This window comes from Symphalangus syndactylus, chromosome 8 (genome assembly GCF_028878055.3).
Source record: "Symphalangus syndactylus isolate Jambi chromosome 8, NHGRI_mSymSyn1-v2.1_pri, whole genome shotgun sequence".
NCBI classification, from domain to species: Eukaryota; Metazoa; Chordata; class Mammalia; order Primates; family Hylobatidae; genus Symphalangus; species Symphalangus syndactylus.
In genome coordinates, this window is record NC_072430.2 from 83305267 (window position 1) to 83331157 (window position 25891).

Here is a 25891-nt window from a genome sequence, read left to right on the forward strand (position 1 = left end):
TGACAGCACCAGACAGGTCATCAAGATGAAAAGGCAACAAAGAAACAATGGACTTAAACTACACCCTAGAACAAATGGACTTAACAGATATTTACAGAACATTCTACCCAACAAATGCAGAATATACATTCTTTTCATGAGCATATGGAACATTCTCCAAGACAGATCATACGATGAGCCAAAAAACAAGTCTAATAAATTTAAGCAAATTGAAATTATATCAAGTACTCTCTCTTATACTACAGTAGAATAAAATTGGAAATTAATTCCAAAAGGAATACTCAAAACTATACAAATACATTAAAACAATCTGCTCCTGAATGATCTTTTGGGCAACAATAAAATCAAGATGGAAAAAATTTCTTTGAACTGAACAATAGCGACACAACCTATCAACACCTCTGGGATAGAGCAACAATGGTGCTAAGAGGAAAGTTCATAGCATTAAATGCCTATTACATCAAAAAGTCAGAAAGTGCACAAATTGACAATCTAAATTCACACCTCAAAGAACTAGAGAAACAAGAACAAACGAAACCCAAACCCAGCAGAAGAAAAGAAATAAAGATCAGAGGAGAACTAAATGAAACTGAAACAACAACAAAAAAGATAAATGAAACAAAAAGCTGGTTCTTTGAAGAGATAAACAAAAATCAATAGACCATTAATAAAATTAACCAAGAAAAGTAGAGAGAAGATCCAAATAAGCTCAATTAGAAATGAAATGGGAGCTATTATAACCGAGATCATTCAAGGCTACCATGAACACCTTTATGTACGCAAACTAGAAAACCCAGAGGAGATGGGTAAATTCCTGGAAATATACAACCCTCCTAGATTAAACCAGGAAGAAAGAAAAACTCTAAAAAGACCAATAACAAGTAGTAAGATTCAAATAGTAATTTAAAAATTTCCAATGAAAGAAGTTCAGGACTAGATGGATTCACAACTGAATTCTATCACACATTCAAAGATGAACTGCTATCAACACTACTGAAAGTATTCCAAGATAAACAGGGAATCCTCTCTAAATCATTCTGTGAAGCCAATATTCCCCTAATACCAAAACCAAAAAAGGACATAACAAAAAAAGAAAACTACAGACCAATATCCCTGATTAACATACATGCAAAAATCCTCAACAAAACACTAACTGAACCCAATAGCATATCAAAAAGATAATACACCATGACCAAGTGGGTTTCATACCAGGGATGCAGGGTTGGTTTAACATACACCAGTCAATATACGTGATAACCACATAAACAAAACAATTAAAAACAAAAATCATATAATCATCTCAATAGATGCTGAAAAAACATTTGACAAAATCCAGCATCACTTTATGATTAAAACCCTCAGCAAAATCAGCATAGAACGGACATATCTTAAGGTAATAAAAGCCTTCTATGATAAACCCACAGCCAACATTATACTGAATGGGGAAAACTTGAAAGCATTCCCCCTGAGAACTGGAACAAGATGTGGATGCCCAGTTTCACCATTTCCATTCAACATAATACTGGAAGTCCTAGCCAGAGCAATCAGACAAGAGAAAGAAATAAAGGGCATCTAAATCGGTAAAGAAGACAAACTGTCACTGTTTGTTGATGATATGATTGTATACCAATAAAACACTAAAGACTCCTCCAAAAGCTCCCAGATCTGATCAATTAATTCAATAAAGTTTCAGGATACAAAATCAATGCGGAAAATCAGTAGCACTGCTATACACCAACAGCGACCAAGCTGAGAATCAAATCAAGAACTCAGACCCTTTTAACAACAGCTGCCAAAAAAAAAAGGAATATACCTAACCAAGGAAGTGAAAGATCTCTACAAGGAAAACTACAAAACACTGCTAAAAGAAATCACAGACACAAACAAATGGAAACACATCCCATGCTCATGGATGGATAGAATCAATATTGTGAAAATGATCATACTGCCAAAAACAATCTATAAATTCAATGCAATTCCCATCAAAATACCATCATCATTCTTCACAGTATTAGAAAAAAAAAATCCTAAAATTCATATGGAACAAAAAAAAGAGCCTGCTTAGCCAAAGTAAGACTAAGGAAAAAGAACAAATCTGGGGGCATCACATTACCCAACTACAAACTATACTACAAGACTATAGTTACCAAAACAGCAGGGAACTAGTATAAAAACTGGCACACAGACCAGTGGAACAAAATAGAGAACCCAGAAATATGGCAAATACAGCCAACTGAACTTTGACAAAGCAAACAAAAACATAAAATGGAGAAAGGACACTCTTACTACTCTACTAAACAAATGGTGCTGGGCTAATTGGCAAGAAATGTCACACACATACACAAACACATCATGGAATACTACTCTTCAGCCATAAAAAGGAATGAAATAATGGCATTTACAGCAACCTGGATGCAGATGGACACCGTTATTCCAAGCGATGTAACTCAGGAATGGAAAACCAAACATCATATGTTCTCAGTTATAAGTAGGAGCTAAGATATGAGGATACGAAGGCATAAGAATGATATAATGGACTCTGGGGACTCAGGGGGAAGGGTGGGAGGGGGGTGAGAGATAACAGACTACACACTGAGTTGAGTGCACATTGATCAAGTGATGGATGTACCAAAGTCTCAGAAATCACCACTAAAGAACGTATTCATGTAACCAAACACCACTTGATCCCCAAAAATTATTGAAATAATTAAAAAATATCTTCCATTCCAAGATGGCTGAATAGGAACAGCTACGGTCTGCAGCCCCCAGTGTGACTGATGCAGAAGACAGGTGATTTCTGCATTTCCAACTGAGGTACCTGGTTCATCTCATTGGGACTGGCTGGACAGTCAGTGCAGCACATGGAGGGCAAGCCGAAGCAGGGCGGGGAGTTGCTTCACCTAGGAAGCGCAACGGGCCAGGCGATTTCCCTTTCCTAGCCAAGGGAAGCCATGACAGACTGTATCTGGAAAAACAAGACACTCCCGCCCAAATACTGCACTTTTCCCAAGATCTTAGCAACTGGCAGACAAGGAAATTCTCTCCTATGCCTGGGTCAGCAGGTCCCATGCCCACGGAGCCTTGCTCACTACTAGTGCAGCAGTCTGAGATCAAACTGCGAGGCAGCAGCCTGGCTGGGGGAGGGGCGTCCACCATTGCTGAAGCTTAAGTAGGTAAACAAAGCAGCTGAAAGCTCCACCTGGGCAGAGCCCACCACAGCTCAACAAGGCCTATTGCCTCTATAGACTCCACCTCTGTGGGCAGGGCAAAGCTGAACAAGAGGCAGCAGACAACTTTTGCAGACCTGAACGTCCCCGTCTGACAGCTCTGAAGAGAACAGTGGTTCTCCCAACACAGTGTTTGAGCTCTGCGAATGGACAGATTGCCTCTTCAAGTGGGGCCCTGACCCCCATGTACCTAACTGGGAGACACCTCCCAGTAGGAGCCCAAAGGCACCTTGTACAGGTGGGTGCTCCTCTGGGACGAAGCTTCCAGAAGAAGGATCAGGCAGCAATATTTGCTGTTCTGCAGCCTCCGCTGGTGATACCCAGGCAAACAGGGTCTGGAGTGGACCTCCAGCAAACTCCAACAGACCTGCAGCTGAGGGACCTGACTGTTAGAAGGAAAACTAACAAACAGAAAGGAATAGCATCAACATCAACAAAAAGGGCATCTACACCAAAACCCCATCTGTAGGTCGGTCACCAACATCAAAGACCAAAGGTAGATAAAACCACAAAGATGGGGAGAAACCAGAGCAGAAAAGCTGAAAATTCTAAAAACCAGATCACCTCTTCTCCTACAAAGGATCGCAGCTCCTAGCCAGCAACGGAACAAAGCTGGATGGAGAATGACTGTAATGAGTTGACAGAAGTAGGCTTTTAGAAGGTCGGTAATAACAAACTTCTCCAAGCTAAAGAGGCATGTTCTAACCCATCACAAGGAAGCTAAAATTCTTGAAAAAATGTTAGACAAATGGCTAATTAGAATAAACAGTATAGAGAAGACCTTAAGTGACCTGATGGAGCTGAAAACCATGGCACAAGAACTTCCAGATGCAGGCACAAGCTTCAATAGCCGATTCGATCAAGTAGAAGAAAGGGTATCAGTGATTGAAGATCAAATTAATGAAATAAAGCGAAAAGACAAGCTTAGAGAAAAAAGAGTAAAAAGAAATGAAGAAAGCATCCAAGAAATATGGGACTATGTGAAAAGACCAAATCTACGTTTGATTGGGGTACCTGAAAGTGACAAGGAGAATGGAACCAAGTTGGAAAACACTCTTCAGGATATTATCCAGAAGAACTTCCCCAATCTAGCAAGGAGGCCAATATTCAAATTTAGGAAATACAGAGAATGCCACAAAGATACTCCTCAACAAGAGCAACCCCAAGACACGTAACTGTCAGATTCACCAAGGTTGAAATGAAGGAAAAAATGTTAAAGGCAACCAGAGAGAAAGGCTGGGTTACCCACAAGGAGTGGGATCTCTTGGCAGAAAACCTACAAGCCAGAAAAGAGTGGGGGACAATATTCAGCATTCCTAAAGAAAAGAATTTTCAACCCAGAATTTCATATCCAGCCAAACTAAGCTTCGTAAGTGAAGGAGAAATAAAATCCTTTACAAACAAGCAAATGCTGAGAGATTTTGTCACCACCAGGCCTGCCTTACAAGAGCTCCTGAAGGAAGCACTAAACTTGGAAAGAAACAACCGGTACCAGCCACTGCAAAAACATGCCAATGTGTAAAGACCATCAACGCTACAAAGAAACTGCATCAATTAATGGGCAAAATAACCAGCTAACATCATAATGACAGGATCAAATTCACACATAACAATACTAACCTTAAATGTAAATGGGCTAAATGCTCCAATTAAAAGACACAGACTGGAAAATTGGATAAAGAGTCAAGACCCATTAGTGTGCTGTATTCAGGAGACTCATCTCACATGCAGAGGCACACATAGGCTCAAAATAAAAGGATGGAGGAAGATCTACTAAGCAAATGGAAAGCAAAAAAAAAAGCAGGGGTTGAAATCCTAGTCTCTGATAAAACAGACTTTAAACCAACAAAGATCAAAACAGACAAAGAAGACCACTACGTAATGGTAAAGGAATGGTAAAGCTCTTCTTCAACAAGAAGAGCTAACTATCCTAAATATATATGCACCCAATACAGGAGCACCCAGATTCATAAAGCAAATCCTTAGAGACCTACAAACAGACTTAGACTCCCACACAATAATGGGAGAATTTAACACCCCACTGTCAACATTGGACAGATCAACGAGACAGAAAGTTAACAAGGATATCCAGGACTTGAACTCAGCTCTGAACCAAGCAGGCCTAATAGACATCTACAGAACTCTCCACCTCAAATCAACAGAACATACATTCTTCTCAGCACCACATCACATTTATTCTAAAATTGACCACATAATTGGAAGTAAAGCACTTCTGAGCAAATGTAAAAGAACAGAAATCACAACAAACTGTCTCTCAGACCACAGTGCAAACAAATTAGAATTCAGGATTAAGAAACTCACTCAAAACCACTCAACTACATGGAAACTGAACAACCTGCTCCTGAATGACTACTGGGTACATAACAAAATGAAGGCAGAAATAAAGATGTTCTTTGAAACCAATGAGAACAAAGACACAATGTACCAGAATCTCTGAGACACATTTAAAGCAGTGTGTAGAGGGAAATTTATAGCACTAAATGCCCACAAGAGAAAGCAGGAAAGATCTAAAATCGACACCCTAACATCACAATTAAAAGAACTAGAGATGCAAGAGCAAACAGAAGGCAAGAAATAACTAAGATCAGAGCAGAACTGAAGGAGACAGAGACACAAAAAAACCTTCAAAAAAATCAATGAATCCAGGAGCTGGCTTTTTGAAAAGATCAACAAAATTGATAGGCCACTAGCAGACTAATAAAGAAGAAAAGAGAGAAGAATCAAATAGATGCAATAAAAAATGATAAAGGGGATATCACCACTGATCTCACAGAAATACAAACCACCATCAGAGAATACTATAAACACCTCTATGCAAATAAACTAGAAAGTCTAGAAGAAATGGATAAATTCCGGGACACATACACCCTCCCAAGATTAAACCAGGAAGAAGGTGAATCTCTGAAGAGACCAATAACTGGCTCTGAAATTGAGGCAATAATTAATACCCTACCAACCAAAAAAAGTCCAGGACCAGACGATTCACAGCCGAATTCTAGCAGAGATACAAAGAGGAGCTGATACCATTCCTTCTCAAACCAGTCCAATCAATAGAAAAAGAGGGAATCCTCCCTAACTCATTTTATGAGGCCAGCATCATCCTGATACCAAAGCCTAGCAGAGACACAACAAAAAAAGAGAATTTTAGACCAATATCCCTGATGAACACTGATGTGAAAATCCTCAATAAAACACTGGCAAACCAAATCCAGCAGCACATCAAAAGGTAATCCACCACTATCAAGTCAGCTTCATCCCTGGGATGCAAGGCTGGTTCATCATATGCAAATCAATAAACGTAATCCATCACATAAACAGTACCAACAACAAAAACCACATGATTATATCAACAGATGCAGAAAAGGCCTTCGATAAAATTCAACAGTGCTTTATGCTAAAAACTCTTAATAAACTAGGTATTGATGAAACATAACTCAAAATAGTAAGAGCTATATATGACAAATGCACAGCCAATATCATACTGAATGGGCAAAAACTGGAAGCATCCCCTTTGAAAACCGGCACAAGACAAGGATGCCCTCTCTCACCATTCCTATTCAACACAGTGTTGGAAGTCCTGGCCAGGGCAATCAGGCAGGAGAAAGAAATAAAGGGTATTCAATTAGGAAAAGAGGAAGTCAATTGTCCCTGTTTGCAGATGACATGATTGTATATTTAGAAAACTCCATCATCTCAGCCCAAAATCTCCTTAAGCTGATAAGCAACTTCTGCAAAGTCTCAGGATACAAAATCAATGTGCAAACCACAAGCATTTCTATACACCAATAACAAAGAGCCAAATCATTAGTGAACTCCCATTCACAATTGCTTCAAGGAATAAAATACCTAGGAATCCAACTTACAAGGGATGGGAAGGACCTCTTCAAGGAGAACTACAAACCACTGCTCAATGAAATAAAAGAGGACACAAACAAATGGAAGAACATTCCATGCTCAGGGATAGGAAGAATCAATATCGTGAAAATGGCCATACTGCCCAAGGTAATTTATAGATTCAATGCCATCCCCATCAAGCTACCAAAGACTTTCTTCACAGAATTGGAAAAAACTACATTAAAGTTCATATGGAACCAAAAAAGAGCCCACATTGCCAAGACAATCGTACGTAAAAAGAACAAGGAAGGATGTAGGCATCATGTTACCAGACTTCAAACTATACTACAAGGCTACAGTAACCAAAACAGCATGGTACTGGTACCAAAACAGACATACAGATCAATGGAACAGAACAGAGCCCTCAGAAATAACACCAGACATCTACAACCATTTGATCTTTGACAAACCTGACAAAAACAAGAAATGGGGAAAGGATTCTCTATTTAATAAATGGTGCTGGGAAAACTGGCCAGCCACATGTAGAAAGCTGAAACTGGATCCCTTCCTTAAACCTTATATAAAAATTAATTCAAGATGGATTAAAGACTTAAATGTTAGATCTAAAACCATAAAAACCCTAGAAGAAAACCCAGGCAGTACCATTCAGGACATAGGCATGGGCAAGGGCTTCATGACTAAAACACCAAAAGCAATGGCAACAAAAGCCAAAATTGACAAATGGGATCTAATTAAACTAAAGAGCTTCTGCATGGCAAAAGAAACTAACATCAGAGTGAACAGCAACCTACAGAATGGGAGAAAATTTCTGCAATCTACCCATCTGACAAAGGGCTAATATCCAGAAGCTACAAAAAACTTAAACAAATTTACAAGAAAAAAAAAACCCATCAAAAAGTGGTCAAAGGATATAAACAGGCACTTTTCAAAAGATGACATTTACGCAGCCAACAGACACATGAAAAAATGCTCATCATCACTGGCCATCAGAGAAATGCAAATCAAAACCATCCCACGCCAGTTAGAATGGCAATTATTAAAAATTAGGAAACAACAGATGCTGGAGAGGATGTGGAGAAATAAGAACGGTTTTACGCTGTTGGTGGGAGTGTAAATTAGTTTAACCATTGTGGAAGACAGTGTGGTGATTCCTCAAAGATCTAGAACTAGAAATACCATTTGACCCAGTGATCCTATTACATCCTGGTTATACACCCAAAGGATTATAAATCATGCTACTATAAAGACACATGCACACGTATGTTTACTGGGGCACTATTCACAATAGCAAAGACTTGGAACCAACCCAAATGTCCATCAATGATAGACTGGATTAAGAAAATGTGGCACATATATACCATGGAATACTATGCAGCCATAAAAAAGGATGAGTTCATGTCCTTTGCAGGGACATGGATGAAGCTGGAAACCATAATTCTCAGCAAACTATCACAAGGACAGAAAACCAAACACCACATGTTCTCACTCATAGGTGGGAAATGAACAATGAGAACACTTGGACACAAGGCAGGGAACATCACATACTGAGGCCTGTTGGGGGTTGGGGGGCTGAGGGAGGGATAGCATTAGGAGAAATACCTAATGTAAATGACGAGTTGATGGGTGCAGCAAACCAATATGGCACATGTACACCTATGTAACAAACCTGCACATTTTGCACATGTACCCTAGAACTTGAAGTATAATTTAAAAATAAATTTAAAAAATAACATAAATATACTAATCCACATTCTTCTACAATGGGATATCTGACCTAAATATATCTGAGTGGATTATACTCTCAAACAAGGAACGAAGCCAGTAACAGACATTTACCTAACATGAAATAATGAAGAGTAGAAAGGAAAATACCTTAAAAAAAAAAAAAAACTTGTCTTGTAAAGCAGGCTAAGAAATGAAAGAAGGAATTCACAACATTCGTAACAAAAAAAAATACACAGCACTGCACTTATCCTATTTATATGGTCATTTAAAGCACACCTATTTTAAGTCATAGTTCATTAAATATAAAAGAGGCAGAAAGCCAGAGTTTATGACAAATTAAGTGCCTTAGAGATTGGTAAATATAAAGGAAAATGCAACCATGATTTTGTGTTAACTTCAACCAAAAGCAAGAAGCACCAAAAAAACTAATATCATTTCTAGGTGCAAAATAAGTACTCCTTAGAACAAAGCCCTTCTACAGTTAGGGACAATGAATTCTGAGAACTAGAAATACAGGGAGACTAGGTTTCCATGTATATTTGTATCCATTTCCTAGTTTAACTATCTTTCCCAATATTGTGGAGATTTCAAGAGGAAAATAAAGGCAACCAAGGCGTATTTAAGTTTGTATTTTGTCTCCCCAAGGGCAGAGACCACGTCATTTATTTTTGTATTTATTTGCTCACTCAAATAAATACATAATATTTATTTGTATAAATATATAAATCTATACTTAGAACCTAACAGACTGATAGAAGTCCAGATGGTGGACATTTCTGGCATTCCCAAACATTTCATGAATTAATGGATAAATGAACAATAAAATGAACAAATGGTAAAGCAAAACACTTACTCTAAGAATCCTAACATTGTCACAACTACCTGAATGCCAACACCTTGAGGGGAAATCACAGGATTCACATGTGCATGCTTTTCCTTCAAAGGAGCTCCCACCAGCTGTCTATCTACTTGGAGAGCCACCCAAGATCCCGCAGCTACATAAGTTGCTGGATGCCAAGAACAGCAAGTTCTTGGTGGTTAAGATGGACATCAGTGGGTGCCATCAATGGGCTGCCATTAGAGGGCGGCAGAGGATGTATTCAGCAGCAGAAAATAGAATTGCAGGCCTTTATGAGAGACTGTATTTGATGATGTGAGTGGGTACACTAGAACTCCTCTCTCAATAAATATAAATCAACCAGTTTATTTGGAAAATTCAGTTAAATTCTTCAAGGAGCATTTCTTTTTTTTTTTTTTGAGACGGAGTCTCGCTCTGTCGCCCAGGCTGGAGTGCAGTGGCACAATCTCGGCTCACTGCAAGCTCCGCCTCCCGGGTTCACGCCATTCTCCTGCCTCAGCCTCTCCGAGTAGCTGGGACTACAGGCGCCCGCCACCACGCCCAGCTAATTTTTTGTGTTTTTAGTAGAGATGGAGTTTCACCGTGGTCTCGATCTCCTGACCTCGTGATCCGCCCGCCTCGGCCTCCCAAAGTGCTGGGATTACAAGCGTGAGCCACCGCGCCCGGCCGGAGCATTTCTTAACAACCAGTGAAAACACATTAGGATAGCCTAGGGGTAACTAAATCATCTCTAATAAGTCTACATCACGTAGACACAAAATGGCAATGAACAAAATTAGAATGCAGGCTCTTTGGCCTTGTATTTCCAGAAGAAATACTATAGTTATAACTATCTGTAAATTGAGATTAGAAATATTTTCAACTGTTGTTACAAAGTAAGAGCAATTTTAGAAATTAAAACATACAGGTACTCAGTGCTCTAACACTCCACATATCCATATATAAAATTATACAGAAATAAACATTATTCAACTTTAGGATAATAAATTGGTGAAGCAAATCAACAATGGAAATTTTATGTAATTTTTGTGTTATTGCAGGTGCCAGAGCATGATTACTAATCTGGTTTTGCAACAATACTGACAGTTGTAGAGGAAAGAACAACAATCCTTTGAGTAGACCTAAAATGAAAGTTATTTTTTAAAAGGGGTTTCACCAAAATACAGATTTATCCAAAAGCGTAACTCCTCTAAATTAATTTGAAAGTTAAAGTATCACCGAATATCATTTTTACCGTATGAATCAAGAACTAGTTTATTCAGTAAGAAATGGAGAAAAGAAGGAAAAGAAAGCCCTCTGAGATTTCAAGTTTTCTATAAAACTACTGCTAATCCACCTTAAGAGACAAAAAAATCTACATTAAGAAGTCTAGTGGAACATTAAAAGTCCTATACTATATTTAAAATTCAAAAGTCTACTGAAAATGGTAATGACAGCCCACCACTTAAAAACCCTTTTCAAAAACTATATAAGCCACTAACCCTAGACCATCCTCCTCACTCTGTCCCTTCTCCACCCCTCTAGCCATTCTACCAAACCCTTATCAACTGCAAACCTCCATTTCTGAAGGTCCAGATTTAAAGTTCCTTAACTTTCATATTAATATATGAAAAATTTTTTAAATCTTTGGTTCTTCTTAATTTACAGATAAATCCTTAGTTTGACTGCTTCTTCACCAAAATAGGAGCAGCAAAAGGAAAAAGGAACATTGCACTAGAGAAGCAAATCACACTTGTGGAATTCCAGGAGGGTCAAGATATTCCTGGAACCCCCAGCTTTAGAGTATCCCCTATGGCTAGGACCTCATTATCTACTGCCACAGTTCCCTTAGATGAGCTCTCTGCCTGTACATTTTCTGCATCTAAGCCTTGTGTTGAGCTCTAGAAACCTGAACCATTTCCTTTTCCTTTTCCAAGGCATGCATGTGTCCACTAAATTCACCTAGCTGGGTGAGGTCTCCTTCCATCACCAGAGGAGGAAGTGGATACAGCCACAATAACTTCACAAATTCCAGCAACTAATATCCAGATTCCAACCCCTCTTCACCTACTGTAGGTGTTTCCTCTCGTCTTCTTCAACTCAGAATTTCTCTGGGTCATTACCAAACCTCATTCTCTCCCAATCTTCCTCCTAGAAAGAGGTGTTCTTCCTCTCTCCTTGGTTAAAAACACACATGCCTTCCATTAAGTTAAGACTAAATGTAATATTCCAGATATATAAGATTTAAATGCATTTGGAACAGAGGTTCAGATGTATTACAGGGCCCCTAATTCCACATAATTGGCATAACAAATTAATTTTTAGTGCCCAAATGTCTATATGTTCAATACCACAAATACATAAAATAATACTTTTGTTCAAATGAAATAATATACCTGTATCATGAATTGAGATTTTGGCACTAAATTTTTTTGTTTGCATAATGTAAATATTTGGTATGTGCTGAACACTACATTGGGGAGGGGAGGAAATGTAAAAATAGTTTTTAAAAAAGGTTAAAAAAGTTTTAAGTTAACTTAAAAAATGGAACATTGCTTTAAAATGGAAATTATAATAGTGTTACCAAGGCAGAAAAAAGCCAGTGAGATGTATGAGTTGCTTTCATCAGAGTGAAAGTCTCATTTAAAAAAAAAAAATGGGGCCGGGCGGGGTGGCTCACACCTGTAATCCTAGCACTTTGGGAGGCCAAGGCAGGTAGATCACCTGAGGTCAGGCGTTCAAGACCAGCCTGGCCAACATGGTGAAACCCCATCCCTACTAAAAATACAAAAATTAGCCAGGCGTGGAGGTGCATGCCTGTAACCCCAGCTACTCGAGAGGCTGAGGCAGGAGAATCGCTTGAACCCGGGAGGTAGAGGCAGAGGTTGCAATGAGCCAAGACTGCGCCACTGCACTCCAGTCTTGGTGACAGAGCGAGACTGTTTCGGAAAAAAAAAAAAAAAATGCCCCAGGCATGGTGGCTCATGCCTGTAATTTCAACACTTTGGAAGACCAAGGTGAGAGGACTGTATGAGCCCAGGAGTTGGAGACCAGCCTGGGCAACACAGTGTGACCCCATCTCCACAAAAAAAAAATTAGCCAGGCATGGTGTTGTGCACCTGTGTGGTCCCAGCTACTCAGGAGGCTGAGGTGAGAGGATCCCTTGAGCCCAGGAGGTCAAGGCTGCAGTGAGCCATGATTGTGCTACTGCACTCCAGCCTGGGTGACAGAGTTAGACCCTGTCTCAAAACAAAAATTAAAAAACAAAAAACAACATATATTGTATTTTTTGTAGTAAAACTACTGAAACAATAGAACATTCTGCAAATTTTCAATCTGGTCAACTATTAAACTTGTTCAATTATTAAAATGTCATTTTGGAACAAACATAGGACACATGGAAAACCAAGTATTTATAGAGTGACCAACTCTTTTCTCTCTCGTAAGGACTGTAAGCGATATTAGCTATCTTTCCCAAAAAAAGACTTCCCTCACCAAAGATCTCTCTACTACGGGATTCTGTTCCAAAGAGTTGTTCTCCCTGAAATAAAGTTTAGTGCAGTGGCAAAAAACAGGGCCTTGGAGCCAGGGTGTGACTCCCAGCCAGCCACTTACTAGCTATGTGGTTTTGGCAATTCCTTTAATTTCTTTTATGAGCAAATCACTGAACCTAACTCATAGGACTGGGACTTAAGTGAACAAATTTCTATATATAGTTTAGTATACTCAGGATGATAAGCACCCAATAAATGGCATTTATTACTAGCAGCTAAATCTTCCTTCCTCCACTAATTACTGGTTTACCAGTTTACTACCAGTAACTCCACTGAGGCCACAGTGAAAGCATTCCCACGAAGGCATTCTTGATCCAGAAAAATAACAGTCCCAGCCTTATCCTGATACTTTTTTATATTCCAAGAATATTCTTTCATCCTCATATTTTTATATATGATTCTATTAATAACCCAATGTTTTCAGATGAAAAAGCTGAGGCACAGAGAAGTAATATGCTCAAAATAATATAGAAATTAACAGATTTATAAATCGTGAGATCATTTAGTCTAACCTTTCCATGTTGTAGATAAGGAAACTAAAATCTGGAGACACAGACTTGCCATCCTAAGGCCACAAAACAAAGTAGCCTGTGAAACCTAGGCTCCTGCAACTCTGTCCAGTGCTTCTCTCCACTATATTACATAGTCAGATAATAAAATCAAAATTAAAAACACATAAATAGCAGATAACTATTATTCTATTAATTTTTTTAAATAAAAAATATATCCACACAAAGATTTGTACACGAATGTTCACAGCAGCACTGTTCATATAACAGCCAAGACATGAAAGCAACCCAAATGTCCATCAATTCTATATGGATAAACAAAACATGACACATCCATATAATAGGATACCAACGGGCAATACAAATGAATGAAAACGCTGATATACGATATAACGAGGATAAACTTAGAAAACATACTAAGTGAAAAACGCCAGACACAAACATATATTGTATGATTCCTTTTGTATAAAAAATATTCAGAATAGGCAAATCCAAAACGAAAGAAAGTAGTAGGCCAGTGGTTGCCTAGGGCTGGGGTGGGTGTGGAGAGTGACTGGTAATAGACACTAAGTTTCTTTTTGGGGTGATGGAAATACTGTAAAATTAAATTGTGGTAATGGCTGCACAGCTCTGAAATCTACTAAAAATCAATCTGTATAATTAAAATGGGTGAAATTCATGATACATAAATTTTACCTTAGTAAAGCCATCAAAACTAATTTAAAAAATAAACAACTGAATTGGTCATTTTGTAAATCAGGACAATCTGGATGAAAATGATGTACACTTTATTAAGATATAAAAACTAAAAAAAAAAAGTAAGCAATATTCTCTAGAAAGTCTGTAAAATGAACTGCATATGGTAAGCAATTTATCCCCAAGTGGTACTATAATCAGAACATATTGCTATGAGAAACTTCAGTTTTGCAAAGACAAATTTCTTCCAACATTGTACATTCTGGATGGTATAAAACAATGACAATAAAAGACTAAATGGATTAAACGAAGGGAAGAAAGGAGAGTATAAGCAGTATTGTTGATAACATTTATGTTCATAAGATTGTCCAAACTCTCTATTACTCTATATTGGAACTACAAAAGGAACTTAGATTTGCATTTTATTTTTAATCTCAAGGGAAAATTATAAAGGTCTTATATCTTAGGGTATCTCAAAGTTTTCACATCAACACACATAAAGACATCCAAGATTTGAGTAAAGGTTAAATTTATTCCTTTCAATGCTATTACATGTTTTAAAACAAATCAAATTTGCTTTTGAGAAAAGGATAAATGTGCCTATGGATTAAAACAATACTATTTTGTATTCCCTAAAAATAAACTCTGAAGAGCATGATTAAACACAAATCACTTTGAAACATGGCCTAATCTAAAAAATGGGATCTCAAATTAATTATGTGTATTTCCTCACACCTCCAAATAAAAATAACAATAATGCTAACATTACTGAGCACGTTTTACATATAAACACGATCCTAATCGCTTTCTGTGCATTGTTTCATTTATAACTCACAACTATCCTACTTAGTTAAAACTATTACCGTCACCATTTAACAGCAGAGGAAACAGCGGCCTAGTGAGATGGAGAGAGGTTAACCTGCCCAACATTATGCAGCAAAACTGGCATTTAAACCTAAGGCTAAGTCCAAGGATACAATATTGTGACATAAGAAATATACTCTATATTTTGTATCTGCTCCCGATTCTTGGCACAAAGCTCATACAACTCTTGGAATCTCTAAAGTGCTAAGTGTCTTTTGTATGCTAATGAAATGACTGATTGCTGAAGGCTCTTTTGAAGGATGGGGGCTGGTTGCCAGGGAAATCAACCCTGTGAATAGAGTTGGAACTTTCAGTCCAACCTCCCCCTACCCCCACTAACTCAGAGAAGGGAAGAGGAGCTGAAGGTTGTGTTCACCAATGGCCAATGATGTAATCAATCATGCTTATATAATGGAACCTCCACAAAAACCCTAAAGGACTGGATTCAGGGATCTTCCATATTGTTGAACACATGGAGGTTTCTGGAGGGTGGAATGTCGACCAGAGGTCATAGAAGCTCTATGCCCCTTCCCATACACCTTGCCCTGTGTATCTCTTCCATGTGGCTGTTCATCTGTATGCTGTGTAATATCCTCTGTAATAAATGGGTAAATGTACATGTTTCCCTGAGTTCTGTAAGCCATCCTAGCAAATCAAAACTGAGGAGGGGGTCATGGGAACCCCAATTTATAGCCAGTTAGTCAGTAACACAGGTCACAACCTGGGGCTTGCAATCAGTATCTGAAGCAGGGGGGTAGTCTTGTGGGACTCACCCTCAACCTGAGGGATCTGATGCTGTCTCCAGGTAGGCAGTGCTAGAATTGAGTTAAATTACAGGATACCCAGTTGGTGTCAGCTGGCAAATTGATAGGTTGCTAGTGGGGGAAAATTTCCACACATTTTGGTGACCAGAAGTGAAGCGTTCTATGTTGACTGTGTCAGAGATGAAAAAAACAACTTAGGGTTTTTTTCTGTATCTCCTACAGAAGCCCTACTCTTAAGCTCTAAGTTATATTAATTCTCATGCTTGTGGTAATTAATGTAGTAAACTTTACTATAATATAAATAATAAAAGTCTTTGACATCCCTCAAATAAAATTATTCATTTTTTTAAAGATATGACATTAAGGTTATATTTTTTAAAAAGAGATCTTTATATTTTAAATGACATACACTTTAATGAAATATGTCTGGGTATTTTAATCTGTTCATGCTACTGTAACAAAAAAACCTGAGACTGGGTAATTTATAAATAATAGAAATTTACTTCTCACAATTCTGGAAGTTAAGAAGTCCATGATCAAGGCACCACCAGGTTCAGTGCCTGGTGAAGCCCTGTTCCTCATAAATGGTATCGTCTAGGTGTCCTCACATGGCAGAAAGATGGGAGGGCAAAAAGGGTACAAATGCTATGTCTTCATGTGACAGAAAAGTGGGAGAGCAAGAGAGCATTCCCTTCAATCTCGAATCCTTTTATAAGGGTGCTAGTCCCATTCATGAGAGCATAGCCCTTCTGACTTAATCATCTCCCAAAGGCTATATACCTCTTAATGCAACCACAGTTGGAACTAAGTTTCAACACATGAATTTTGGGTGACATTCAGACCATACCATTAAGATTTGCTTCAATAATGGAGAAGGAAGAATATGCATAAAACAGGATTGGCCACTTATTGATAATTGCTAAAAATGGATGATGGGTAAACAGTGGTACCTTTTATTATTCCCTTTGTTTGAAAAGGTCCATAAAAATTTTGGAAAACTAAATCCTTAAACGTATCAAAAATGTATAAGAGGGAGCTATAATTCTTAAAACAATTTTTCATTTTAGCAATATTTTTATTTCAAAATCTCAAGGGAAGGCAGAAAATAGGCTACACATACTCTTAAAATATTCTCATATTCACCAACATATTCTAAAGCCCAGTGTGGGGAAAAATCTGAGTATCTGGACCCCATTTAAGACTGCTGAGAAGACAGGAGACCAATTCTGATCACTGCAACAGCCGTAAGATAGAAACAGGGAGGCAGGCATGCCGGCAGAACTCCAACTTCTGCCACTCTGTTGGCAATGGAGACATTTATTCCTTGTCTTGTTAGGCCTTTCTCACTTTTGTGACCGCAGTCATTTTCCCAGCAGTCTCCTTCTCACTATCACTATCACCATTATTATACTTTTTGTTAAGTGATTAAATTACTATGAAAAACAACAATTTATGTCCACAATATCCACTCATGCTGATATGTGCATAGAAGTGGTTGGTCAGAAGACCAGGCAGATCTCCAGGTTAATAATCAATAAATGTCATATTGTTTGACTCAGAAAAGAAACAGATTCCAAAGATTTTGAGCATGATGCATATTAACACTAAAGAGCATACCCAAATTTAATTAACAATCTATTTTACATATATTGTCAATAAAACCAAAATAGTTATTTCTGAAATCTAAAATAGATGTTGGCTATGTCATTTGAATGTGTCTATTTGTTTGCCTAGGACAACACCTGGCAGATGGCCAATGTGCAATAAATATTTGTTGAATAATGATCCTGCCAGCTTTCTCAGTTAGGTGCCACTTAGCAGAATACAGAGGAAGCAGGAGAAAAAGGAAGGAAAAAACAAGCTTAGATAATTTTAAACTTGCCAAAGAACTATGAATAGAGCATTATTTACTTTGAGCAGAATATTAAATTACATAGTTCAGGGACACTTACTGAAATATTTTGAGACCTGGCCCATTAGGATCATGAATGAAGAGGGGCACTTTATAAAGCCTTCTTTATGCTGAGTCAGCTCCAACTTCTGGCTTCAGAAATGGCTTACTTGACTTTACTACTTTTTACAGCCTAAGTGAGTTTTCATTATTTATATTTCAAAACTTGGAAAAAGTCACTATTTAACATGCAGATGTTTCCATTTTATAAAATTACATCTTAACTTTTATTACAATATTCACTATTACCCCCACCTCACTTTCTCACTTTAGTATCTATGAAACCTTTTCAGTTCCTAGTACATTCTCAAAATATTTAGATGGCTCCTGACTGCCACTAACCTCTCACTTGCCAGATTATCTGATACCATCCACAAAAGAAGCACAGAGAAAATTTTGGGATTCCTCTGGACAGTCAAAAATAAGAGTTTTTGCTAGCAAGTATTTCTAAGAATTGAGGTAACAAAATTTTTGCCATCCACTATCATTATACTCTAAAACAGCTATTTGAACAAATAGTATTTTTTGAAAGAAAAAGCACAACACAAAATCTAATATTTAAAAATAAGGAACTATGATAATTGTTTCCTTTACAAAAAATCATTTACACTGCTTTCAGTACAAAGCTTAGGTAGGAGGCACCGAAGTAGCGCTTCCTGGTTTTCAATGACTTCTGCACTGCCTGTGGAGCTCTTGACATTACTAGAAATTTTGGGGGGAAAATGAGCAGAGGCAGCAGGGTGTCACGATTAAGGCTAGCACCAGGCTGAACTGGGATCAAATCTGAACTCTGCCGCTTATTAGGTGTGTGACCTTAAGCAAGTTACTTTACCACTCACCCTGGCTTCAGTACCTTAAGAGGACCTAGCTGCCATTTGGTGTGGGGTGATATGCCAAAATTATTCCATTAAATCCCCCTTTTAGCTTAAGCCCACTTACAATGGTCTCACTGCTTAAAGAACTAGAAGTGAGACAATCATCCTTCCTGAACAGCCTCCTTATGATCCCTCCCCTCGTAGGAATCTACCATCTATCAATCACCGAGACAATAATCTACATGTGGTCCCCAGACCCTCACACTGTGTAAGCATAGTGTCATTTAGTGTGTTACCAGGCGGCCTCTATAACATGACAGACATCAAATATGTCACGGGTGTATGTGTCTGTGTTTGTGCATGCATGTGTGTTGTAGATGAGGAAGTTCCTCAACACTACTCCTGGCCTGAATATTATACCTCTTACCTCGATTACACATTTTACATTTTGGGGAGTTATATATCTCCTTTTTAACAAATATGTTCATGTGTGTAATGGAAGGTGAAAGGAGTTCCATCTTAGGGTTTGCAAATACAGTGGAAGAAAAGATGTTGCAATGACTTTACCTTAAGATACAAGCCTGTGGTGGGAATGGGGTCTGTCTTTAATGAAGGAAAATACTGTAGAACCAGGGACTCATCCTACATCAGGAAAGCACACAGGCTTCATCTTGAATGCTAACCCAGGCCATTGGCATTATATGGACACACTAAGTAACCTACTCTGGTTTCAGTAGGGAAAAAACTATCAACTGAAATGAAGCTTCATAACTCATTAATCAAGGTATCAGTGGCCATGTAAATCCAAATCCTCCAATATAACCTTCAAAAGCTAAAAAGACTAACAAGAAGAACAAATAAAACCATACAAATTTCACACTTTTAATACAAGACAAACTAACTTCAAATTATGTAAAGGAGAAAACATAAACTCCATTCTAGTGGAGATGTTACTCAAGCTCTTCCCCTAACCCATTACAGAGAGGACAGATAGATCTAGGGGAAGAAAAATTTTGCAAAAAGAAAAAGGGGGCTGGAGGCCAGGAGAAAGCCTAAAATTAAACTAAAATCATCCACAGAAAAAGAAAACCCAGCCTAAGTGAAAAAATCCTCAAGAAGACCACTCATAGATGAGAGAAAATTATAGGGAAGGGATTTAAAAGTGCAGGGAGGATTCAAGAAGGTAATCTTGATAAGGCAATGCATCAAAGGTGTGATAGTAAATTTCACTTGTTAACTTGACTGGGCCATGAAATGCCCAAATATCTGGTTAAACATTATGTCTGGTTATGTCTATCACATTGTTTATGGAAAAAACGAGCATTTGAATTTGTGGAATAGGTAAGGCAATTACTTTCCCCAATGTAAGTGAGCATCATTCAACTTGTTAAGAGCCCAAACAGAACAAAAGGAGGGAGAAAGGCTGAATTCTCTCTATCTGCCTTACAGCTTGATACATTAGTTTTCTCCTATCCTTGGGCTGGAACTTACACCATTGCTGCTCCTAGTCCTCAGGCCTTCAGACTGACTGGAATTTACACCACAGCTCTTCCCAGGTCTCCAGTTTGCAGATGGTGGGACTTCTCAGCCTCCGTGATTACATGAGCCAGTTTCTTACAAAAAAATCTCGTTCTAGATATAGATATACATATGTATTTAGATATATATCTATGTAACTCTCCATCCTCTTGTTTCTATTTCTCTGGAGAGCCCTGACTAATACAAACAAGGATGGTGGTAAAAAGAAAAGAATGTGTGTTTTTGGAAATTAGATGATGAAAAAAGAAACTAAAAAGAAAATTTCAGGTTCTGTAACGTTCATAAATACGTAAAGAAATTTAAGATTTTGTAAGAACTTACATATACATATATACTCAAACACACACACACACACACAACCCTACTTGAGAAACACAAAATCCTCTCCCTCAAAAGATGAAAAAAAGCCATCCAACAAACAAACCATACTGTGCTACACTGACAGAGGAGGACATTCTTGAATTAGTAATTTCATAAAACCCCCTAAAACAACAGCCCTGCTCATAGTCACACAGAGTTGTTGCAATCTTCATCTATATAAAATTTCTAAAATAAAAAATAATGTTAGGACAATTAAGCTAATGAATAGCACCCCCCAAAAAACCAACAACAAAGTAGAAGATTTTAATAAATATTCCAAACTGAATTGTATCTCTCTTTTTTATTTTTATTTATTTATTTATTTATTTATTTTGAGACAGGGTCTCACTCTGTCACCCAGGGTGGAGTGCAGTGGCGCGATCTCAGCTCACCCCAACTTCCACCTCCTGGGCTCAAGTGAACCTCTGACCTCACCCTCCCCAGTAGCTGGGGCTACAGGCACACACCACCATATCCGGCTAATTTTTGTATTTTTTCTAGAGAATGAGTTTTGTCATGTTGCCCAGGCTGGTCTCAAACCCCTGGGCTCAAGCCATCTGCCCACCTCAGCCTCCCAAAGTTCTGGCACTACAGACATGAGCCACTGTGCCCGGCCTGAACTGTATCTCTTTAAACAAGCATTTAGGAGTATGAAAACCATCATAAATCAGAAATGTAAACCTAAAAATAGAATGGACAAAACAAATAAATAAGAGAAAAGGTGAGGACTAAATTCCTGCTCAAAAATAGAGTAAACTAAAACCTTAATAAAAGGCACTGAGGAAAACAGGAAAAGAACCAAGAGAATGAAAATGAGATAATGAGGTAAAAAAAAAAAATAAATCACAGGAACAGTTGGTAAAATGGAAGCTAAACAAAGAAGGTATAATTATATGAGTAACTGAAGTCCCTGCAGAAGAAAAAGAAAATATTAGAACAGAATTAATATTTAAAACTATAATCCAAAAAAAAAAAATTTGCAGAAACAAAAAAAAATCTGATTCTACATATTAAGAGAACCCACTAATGTAGCAAGGAAAACTGACCTGTTAAAATCAATTCTAAGATATATTATAGTAAAACTATTAGACTTTAAAAATATGAGAAGGAAAAGATCCAAGAATTCCAAACAAAAGATTCAAGCAACTCACAGGGGCAAGAAAAAATTAAGACTGGCATCAGACTTCTCAAAACAACAAAACATATAGAAAGCAAGGCCACATTATAAAAAGGGAAAGTCTGAACCAAGGACTTACTTCCACCCAACATGTACTACCACTATTAAGGCAACAGGAGAACAATTTTTAATATGCAGGAACTCAGGGAAAATTGTGGTCACCATGAGTTCTTCTTAAAAAATCCACTAAAAGCTGAGCTATATCTAACCAACAGGTAAACTTCAGCAAAAGAACTGGTGGTGAAATTTTAATATATTTAATTGTAGATCTAAGAGCAAAACGAAGTTGCAATTAAGGATTGAGGATGAAACAGACATAATACAACTGAAAAAAATGGAAAAAGAGAAAAAGAAAAATGTAAAATAAACTTTTGTTGAAATAGCGATAAGAATTATAGGACACCATTAAAAACTAACATAATAGATAGTATAAACTTAAATAAGAAAACAAAGAAATGAGGACATTTTAAAAAGGCATAAACACACAAGTAGCTGCTACAACAACAAACAGCAAAGCCTAAATATACAAAAAAAAAATTAAAGATGAAAAGGCAAAAAAAGCACATCACAGAGAAATCAAGAAAAATAGAACAACGTACATAGTATTTATAACATAAGAGTTGAAATCAAACATAAGTCACTAAAAATTTTTTCATTTGGCTATTAAAAAAATACCTAATAAATGCTTATTCAAGAGATAACCTAAAACAGTATAGACCAAAAAGCTAAAAAAAAAATTTTTTTTTTAATTTTAAAAAAAGGGATAAGCAAAGGCATACAAAGCAAATAGAAACAGTAAGGAAGCAAGAGTAATGATCTTGATACTAAAGAAGACTCAAGTCAAAAAGCCTTAAATATGACACAGAGAAACACTGTTTAATGTTAGAAGCTGCAATTCACAATGAAGATATAACCATTGTGTATACCTATCATCACATAGCAACTACTTTTAAAAAGCAGAAACTACAGGGATGTACAGACCTAGGAACATAACTTTAATAATACGAAAGACTGAAAACACTTATAAACTTAACTGAAAACTACATACCCTGATAATAAAAACTGTACCTCCTTCTCAAATGGACATAAATAATGACCAAAAAAAGTGCACACATATTAGGTAATTTAAAAAGCAACAGTATATTTTATGAAGTAGTAATAATGCAAACACTCTGATCATAATTCTAACAAAACTAGATATTAACAAAATCAAAAACAAAAACGGCATTCTACCTCAAAATTATACATCTTCCAAAAAAAGGTACAAAATTACACATTTAATACCCTGAACAAAGTCTGTAGCCTTGAACATTTATATCAATAGTAAATTCATAATTCAAAAAGAACAAACTAAACCAAGAGAAAACAGAGACTAGAAATAATAAAGACAAAATAAATCAGCTGGGTGGAGAATTTTAAAAATCATATCATAAATCAAAATCCTGGAATTTTTTTAAGTAAATGAACAAGGTTAATCCAGAAAAAAAAAAAAAAGGAGAAAGTACAAATTCAAAATAAGAAGCAACAAGGGAGATGATACATTTCAACAATATAAAAACACATATTACAAAGATTATTTATTGCAGTGTTATTTATAATTGGAAAATACAATCAGAAATAACCTGAATGCCCACAAATGGGAAAGTGATTGAATAAACAAGCTGTAGATCCACACAATGGAATACTATGCAGCAATAAAAATTAATAAAGAGATCTCTATATCATTATAAAATATAGATATCCAGTATATACTATTAAGTGGGAAAAACAAAATACAAAAGAATATATGCAGTGTTCTACTTTTTGTATAGGAAAGAAGATATACATTTATCTGTCCATTTTGTGTACAGAGAACCAAAAGAACTATATACATGAGAAACTAATCAGGGTAATCGCCTAGGGAGCACAGGACAAGGGATGGAGAAGATGAGTGAAGTGGTAGAAAAGATGGGAGGTGTGATCAACACTTTTCCGTGTATAGCTTTCTGTATGGTTCTGACTTTTGGAACCATGTTAATGCTTAATATACTCAAAGAAATATGGAGATCCAAAAAGATGAGAAAGGAAAAAAATTCTAAGATGGAAATCAAACAAAACAAATGTTTCTAATGGTATTTCAAATGACTCAGGGAAAATTTAGGAAGAAAGGAAGACCTAACCACCAAAGTAACTTTTGAACACAGTATTTTTACTACATATTCTCAGGACGTAAACAAAAGAGAACTGTAAGTAAACACTGAATTCCAATAAGTGGGTTTGCTTTTTATAGTGTTAAGGATTAGCAATTCTAAATTATTTTTTGTATATTCTAAGATTGAGCAAATAAGTAAGTATACTGTGAACAACAGAAACCAGACTTCCTATTGTTAAAGGCAGTTACAAATATGGAAAGTGCAGAAGGAGGCAAGAATGAAACCGGTAATGATGGCTGGCACAGGAATATGTCTTCATAGTTTTTTTTTTTGCTTTTTTGTTTTTTAAGATGGAGTCTCGCTCTGTCACCCAGGCTGGAGTGCAGTGGCACGATCTCAGCTCATGGCAACCTCTGCCTCCTGGGTTCAAGCAATTCTCCTGCCTCTGCCTCCCAAGTAGCTGGGGTTAGAGGCGCACAGACCACAGTGCCCGGCTAATTTTTGTTATTTTTAGTAGAGACAGGGTTTCACCATGTTGGCCAGGCTGGTCTCAAACCCTTGACCTCAACTAATCCACCTGCCTCAGCATCTGAAAGTGCTGGGATTACAGGCATGAGCCACCACATCCAACGTATTCACAGTTTTTATACAGAGATAGATACAGGGATACATGCATGTGTGCATGTGTGTGCACATGGCCTGGCGTGTGTGCATGTGTGTATGTGTATGCATGCCCTGGTATGTGTGCATGTGTGGATGCATCCCCTGGCTCTGTCCACTTGGAGGGCTCTGACGGTTAATTTCAGTAATTTCAGGTGGTGACTTGACTGGGCCACAGTGTGTCCAGATATTTGGTTAAACATTTTCTTGTTTTCTGTAAGGGTGTTCTGGATAAGATTTACATTTTAACTGGTAGAGTAAATCAGTTTGCCCTCCGTAATGTAGGTGGGCCTCATCAAATCAGTTGAAAGCATGAGTAGAACAAAAAGACTGACTCTCAGTAAGAGGCATTCCTCCAGCAGGACTGCCTTCAGACTTCATTTACAACATCAGGCCTGATGGCCTTCAAACTAGAACATCGGCTCTCTCTGGGTCTCCAGCCTGCTTGCTGATTCTGCAGATTAGACTTACCAGCCTCCATGATTATGTAAGCAAATCCCTTTAAATAAATAAATAAATAGACATCTCTCAGTAACATGAGTGCCCAGATCTTGATTTCTAAATAACATTCACACTAAAAAGAATTAGGGCTGCTTGAAAATATGACAGATTTCAAGGCTGGATAAGGTAAGTACAAGATGACTCTGAAATGCTTGTTGCCAGAATATAAGGAAAGGCTCAGGCCGGACACACTGGCTCATACCTGCAATCCCAGCACTTTGTGGGGCTGAGGCGGATAGATCACTTGGGGTCAGGAGTTTGAGACCAGCCTGGCCAACATGGTGAAACCCCGTCTCTACTAAAAATAGTACAAGTATACATCACCAGTAGAGGAACAAAACAATAGTATGGGTGTCCTGATAAGAGATTCTGAAGACACATCACTTCTGTAGTATTCCAGCCAGAAATGCATAACCTGAATCTAATCATGAGGAAATAGCAGACAAACTCAAACGGCAAAAATATTTCTAAAAAATAACTGACTGCAATTCTTTAAAAATGTCATTTATCAGCTGGGCACAGTGGCTTCTGTCTGTAATCCCAGCACTTTGGAAGGTTGAGGTGGGAGGATTGCTTGAGGCCAGGAGTTCAAGGCCAGCCTGGGCAACATAGTGAGATCTCATCTCTTAAAAAAAAAAAAAAAAGTCATATTATGAAACACAAAGGAAGACTGAGGAACTGTTCTGTATTAAAGAATCTAAAG

The 25891-nt window shown here is 37.5% G+C and overlaps 1 protein-coding gene across 4 annotated transcripts in view; it reads right to left on the reverse strand.

The window, feature by feature from the left end:
* SESTD1 (SEC14 and spectrin domain containing 1) overlaps positions 1 to 25891 on the reverse strand; it is a 157740-nt gene that overhangs the window by 101826 nt on the left and 30023 nt on the right. The window contains exon 2 of one of the 4 annotated variants that reach the window (XM_055289883.2): positions 20311 to 20451. The exons of the other annotated variants lie outside the window; for them this stretch is intronic. Coding sequence (XP_055145858.1) covers positions 20311 to 20315 — 5 coding nt within the window. The 5' untranslated portion in view covers positions 20316 to 20451. The remainder of the gene's footprint in view (positions 1 to 20310; positions 20452 to 25891) is intronic. 4 annotated transcript variants of the gene reach the window in all.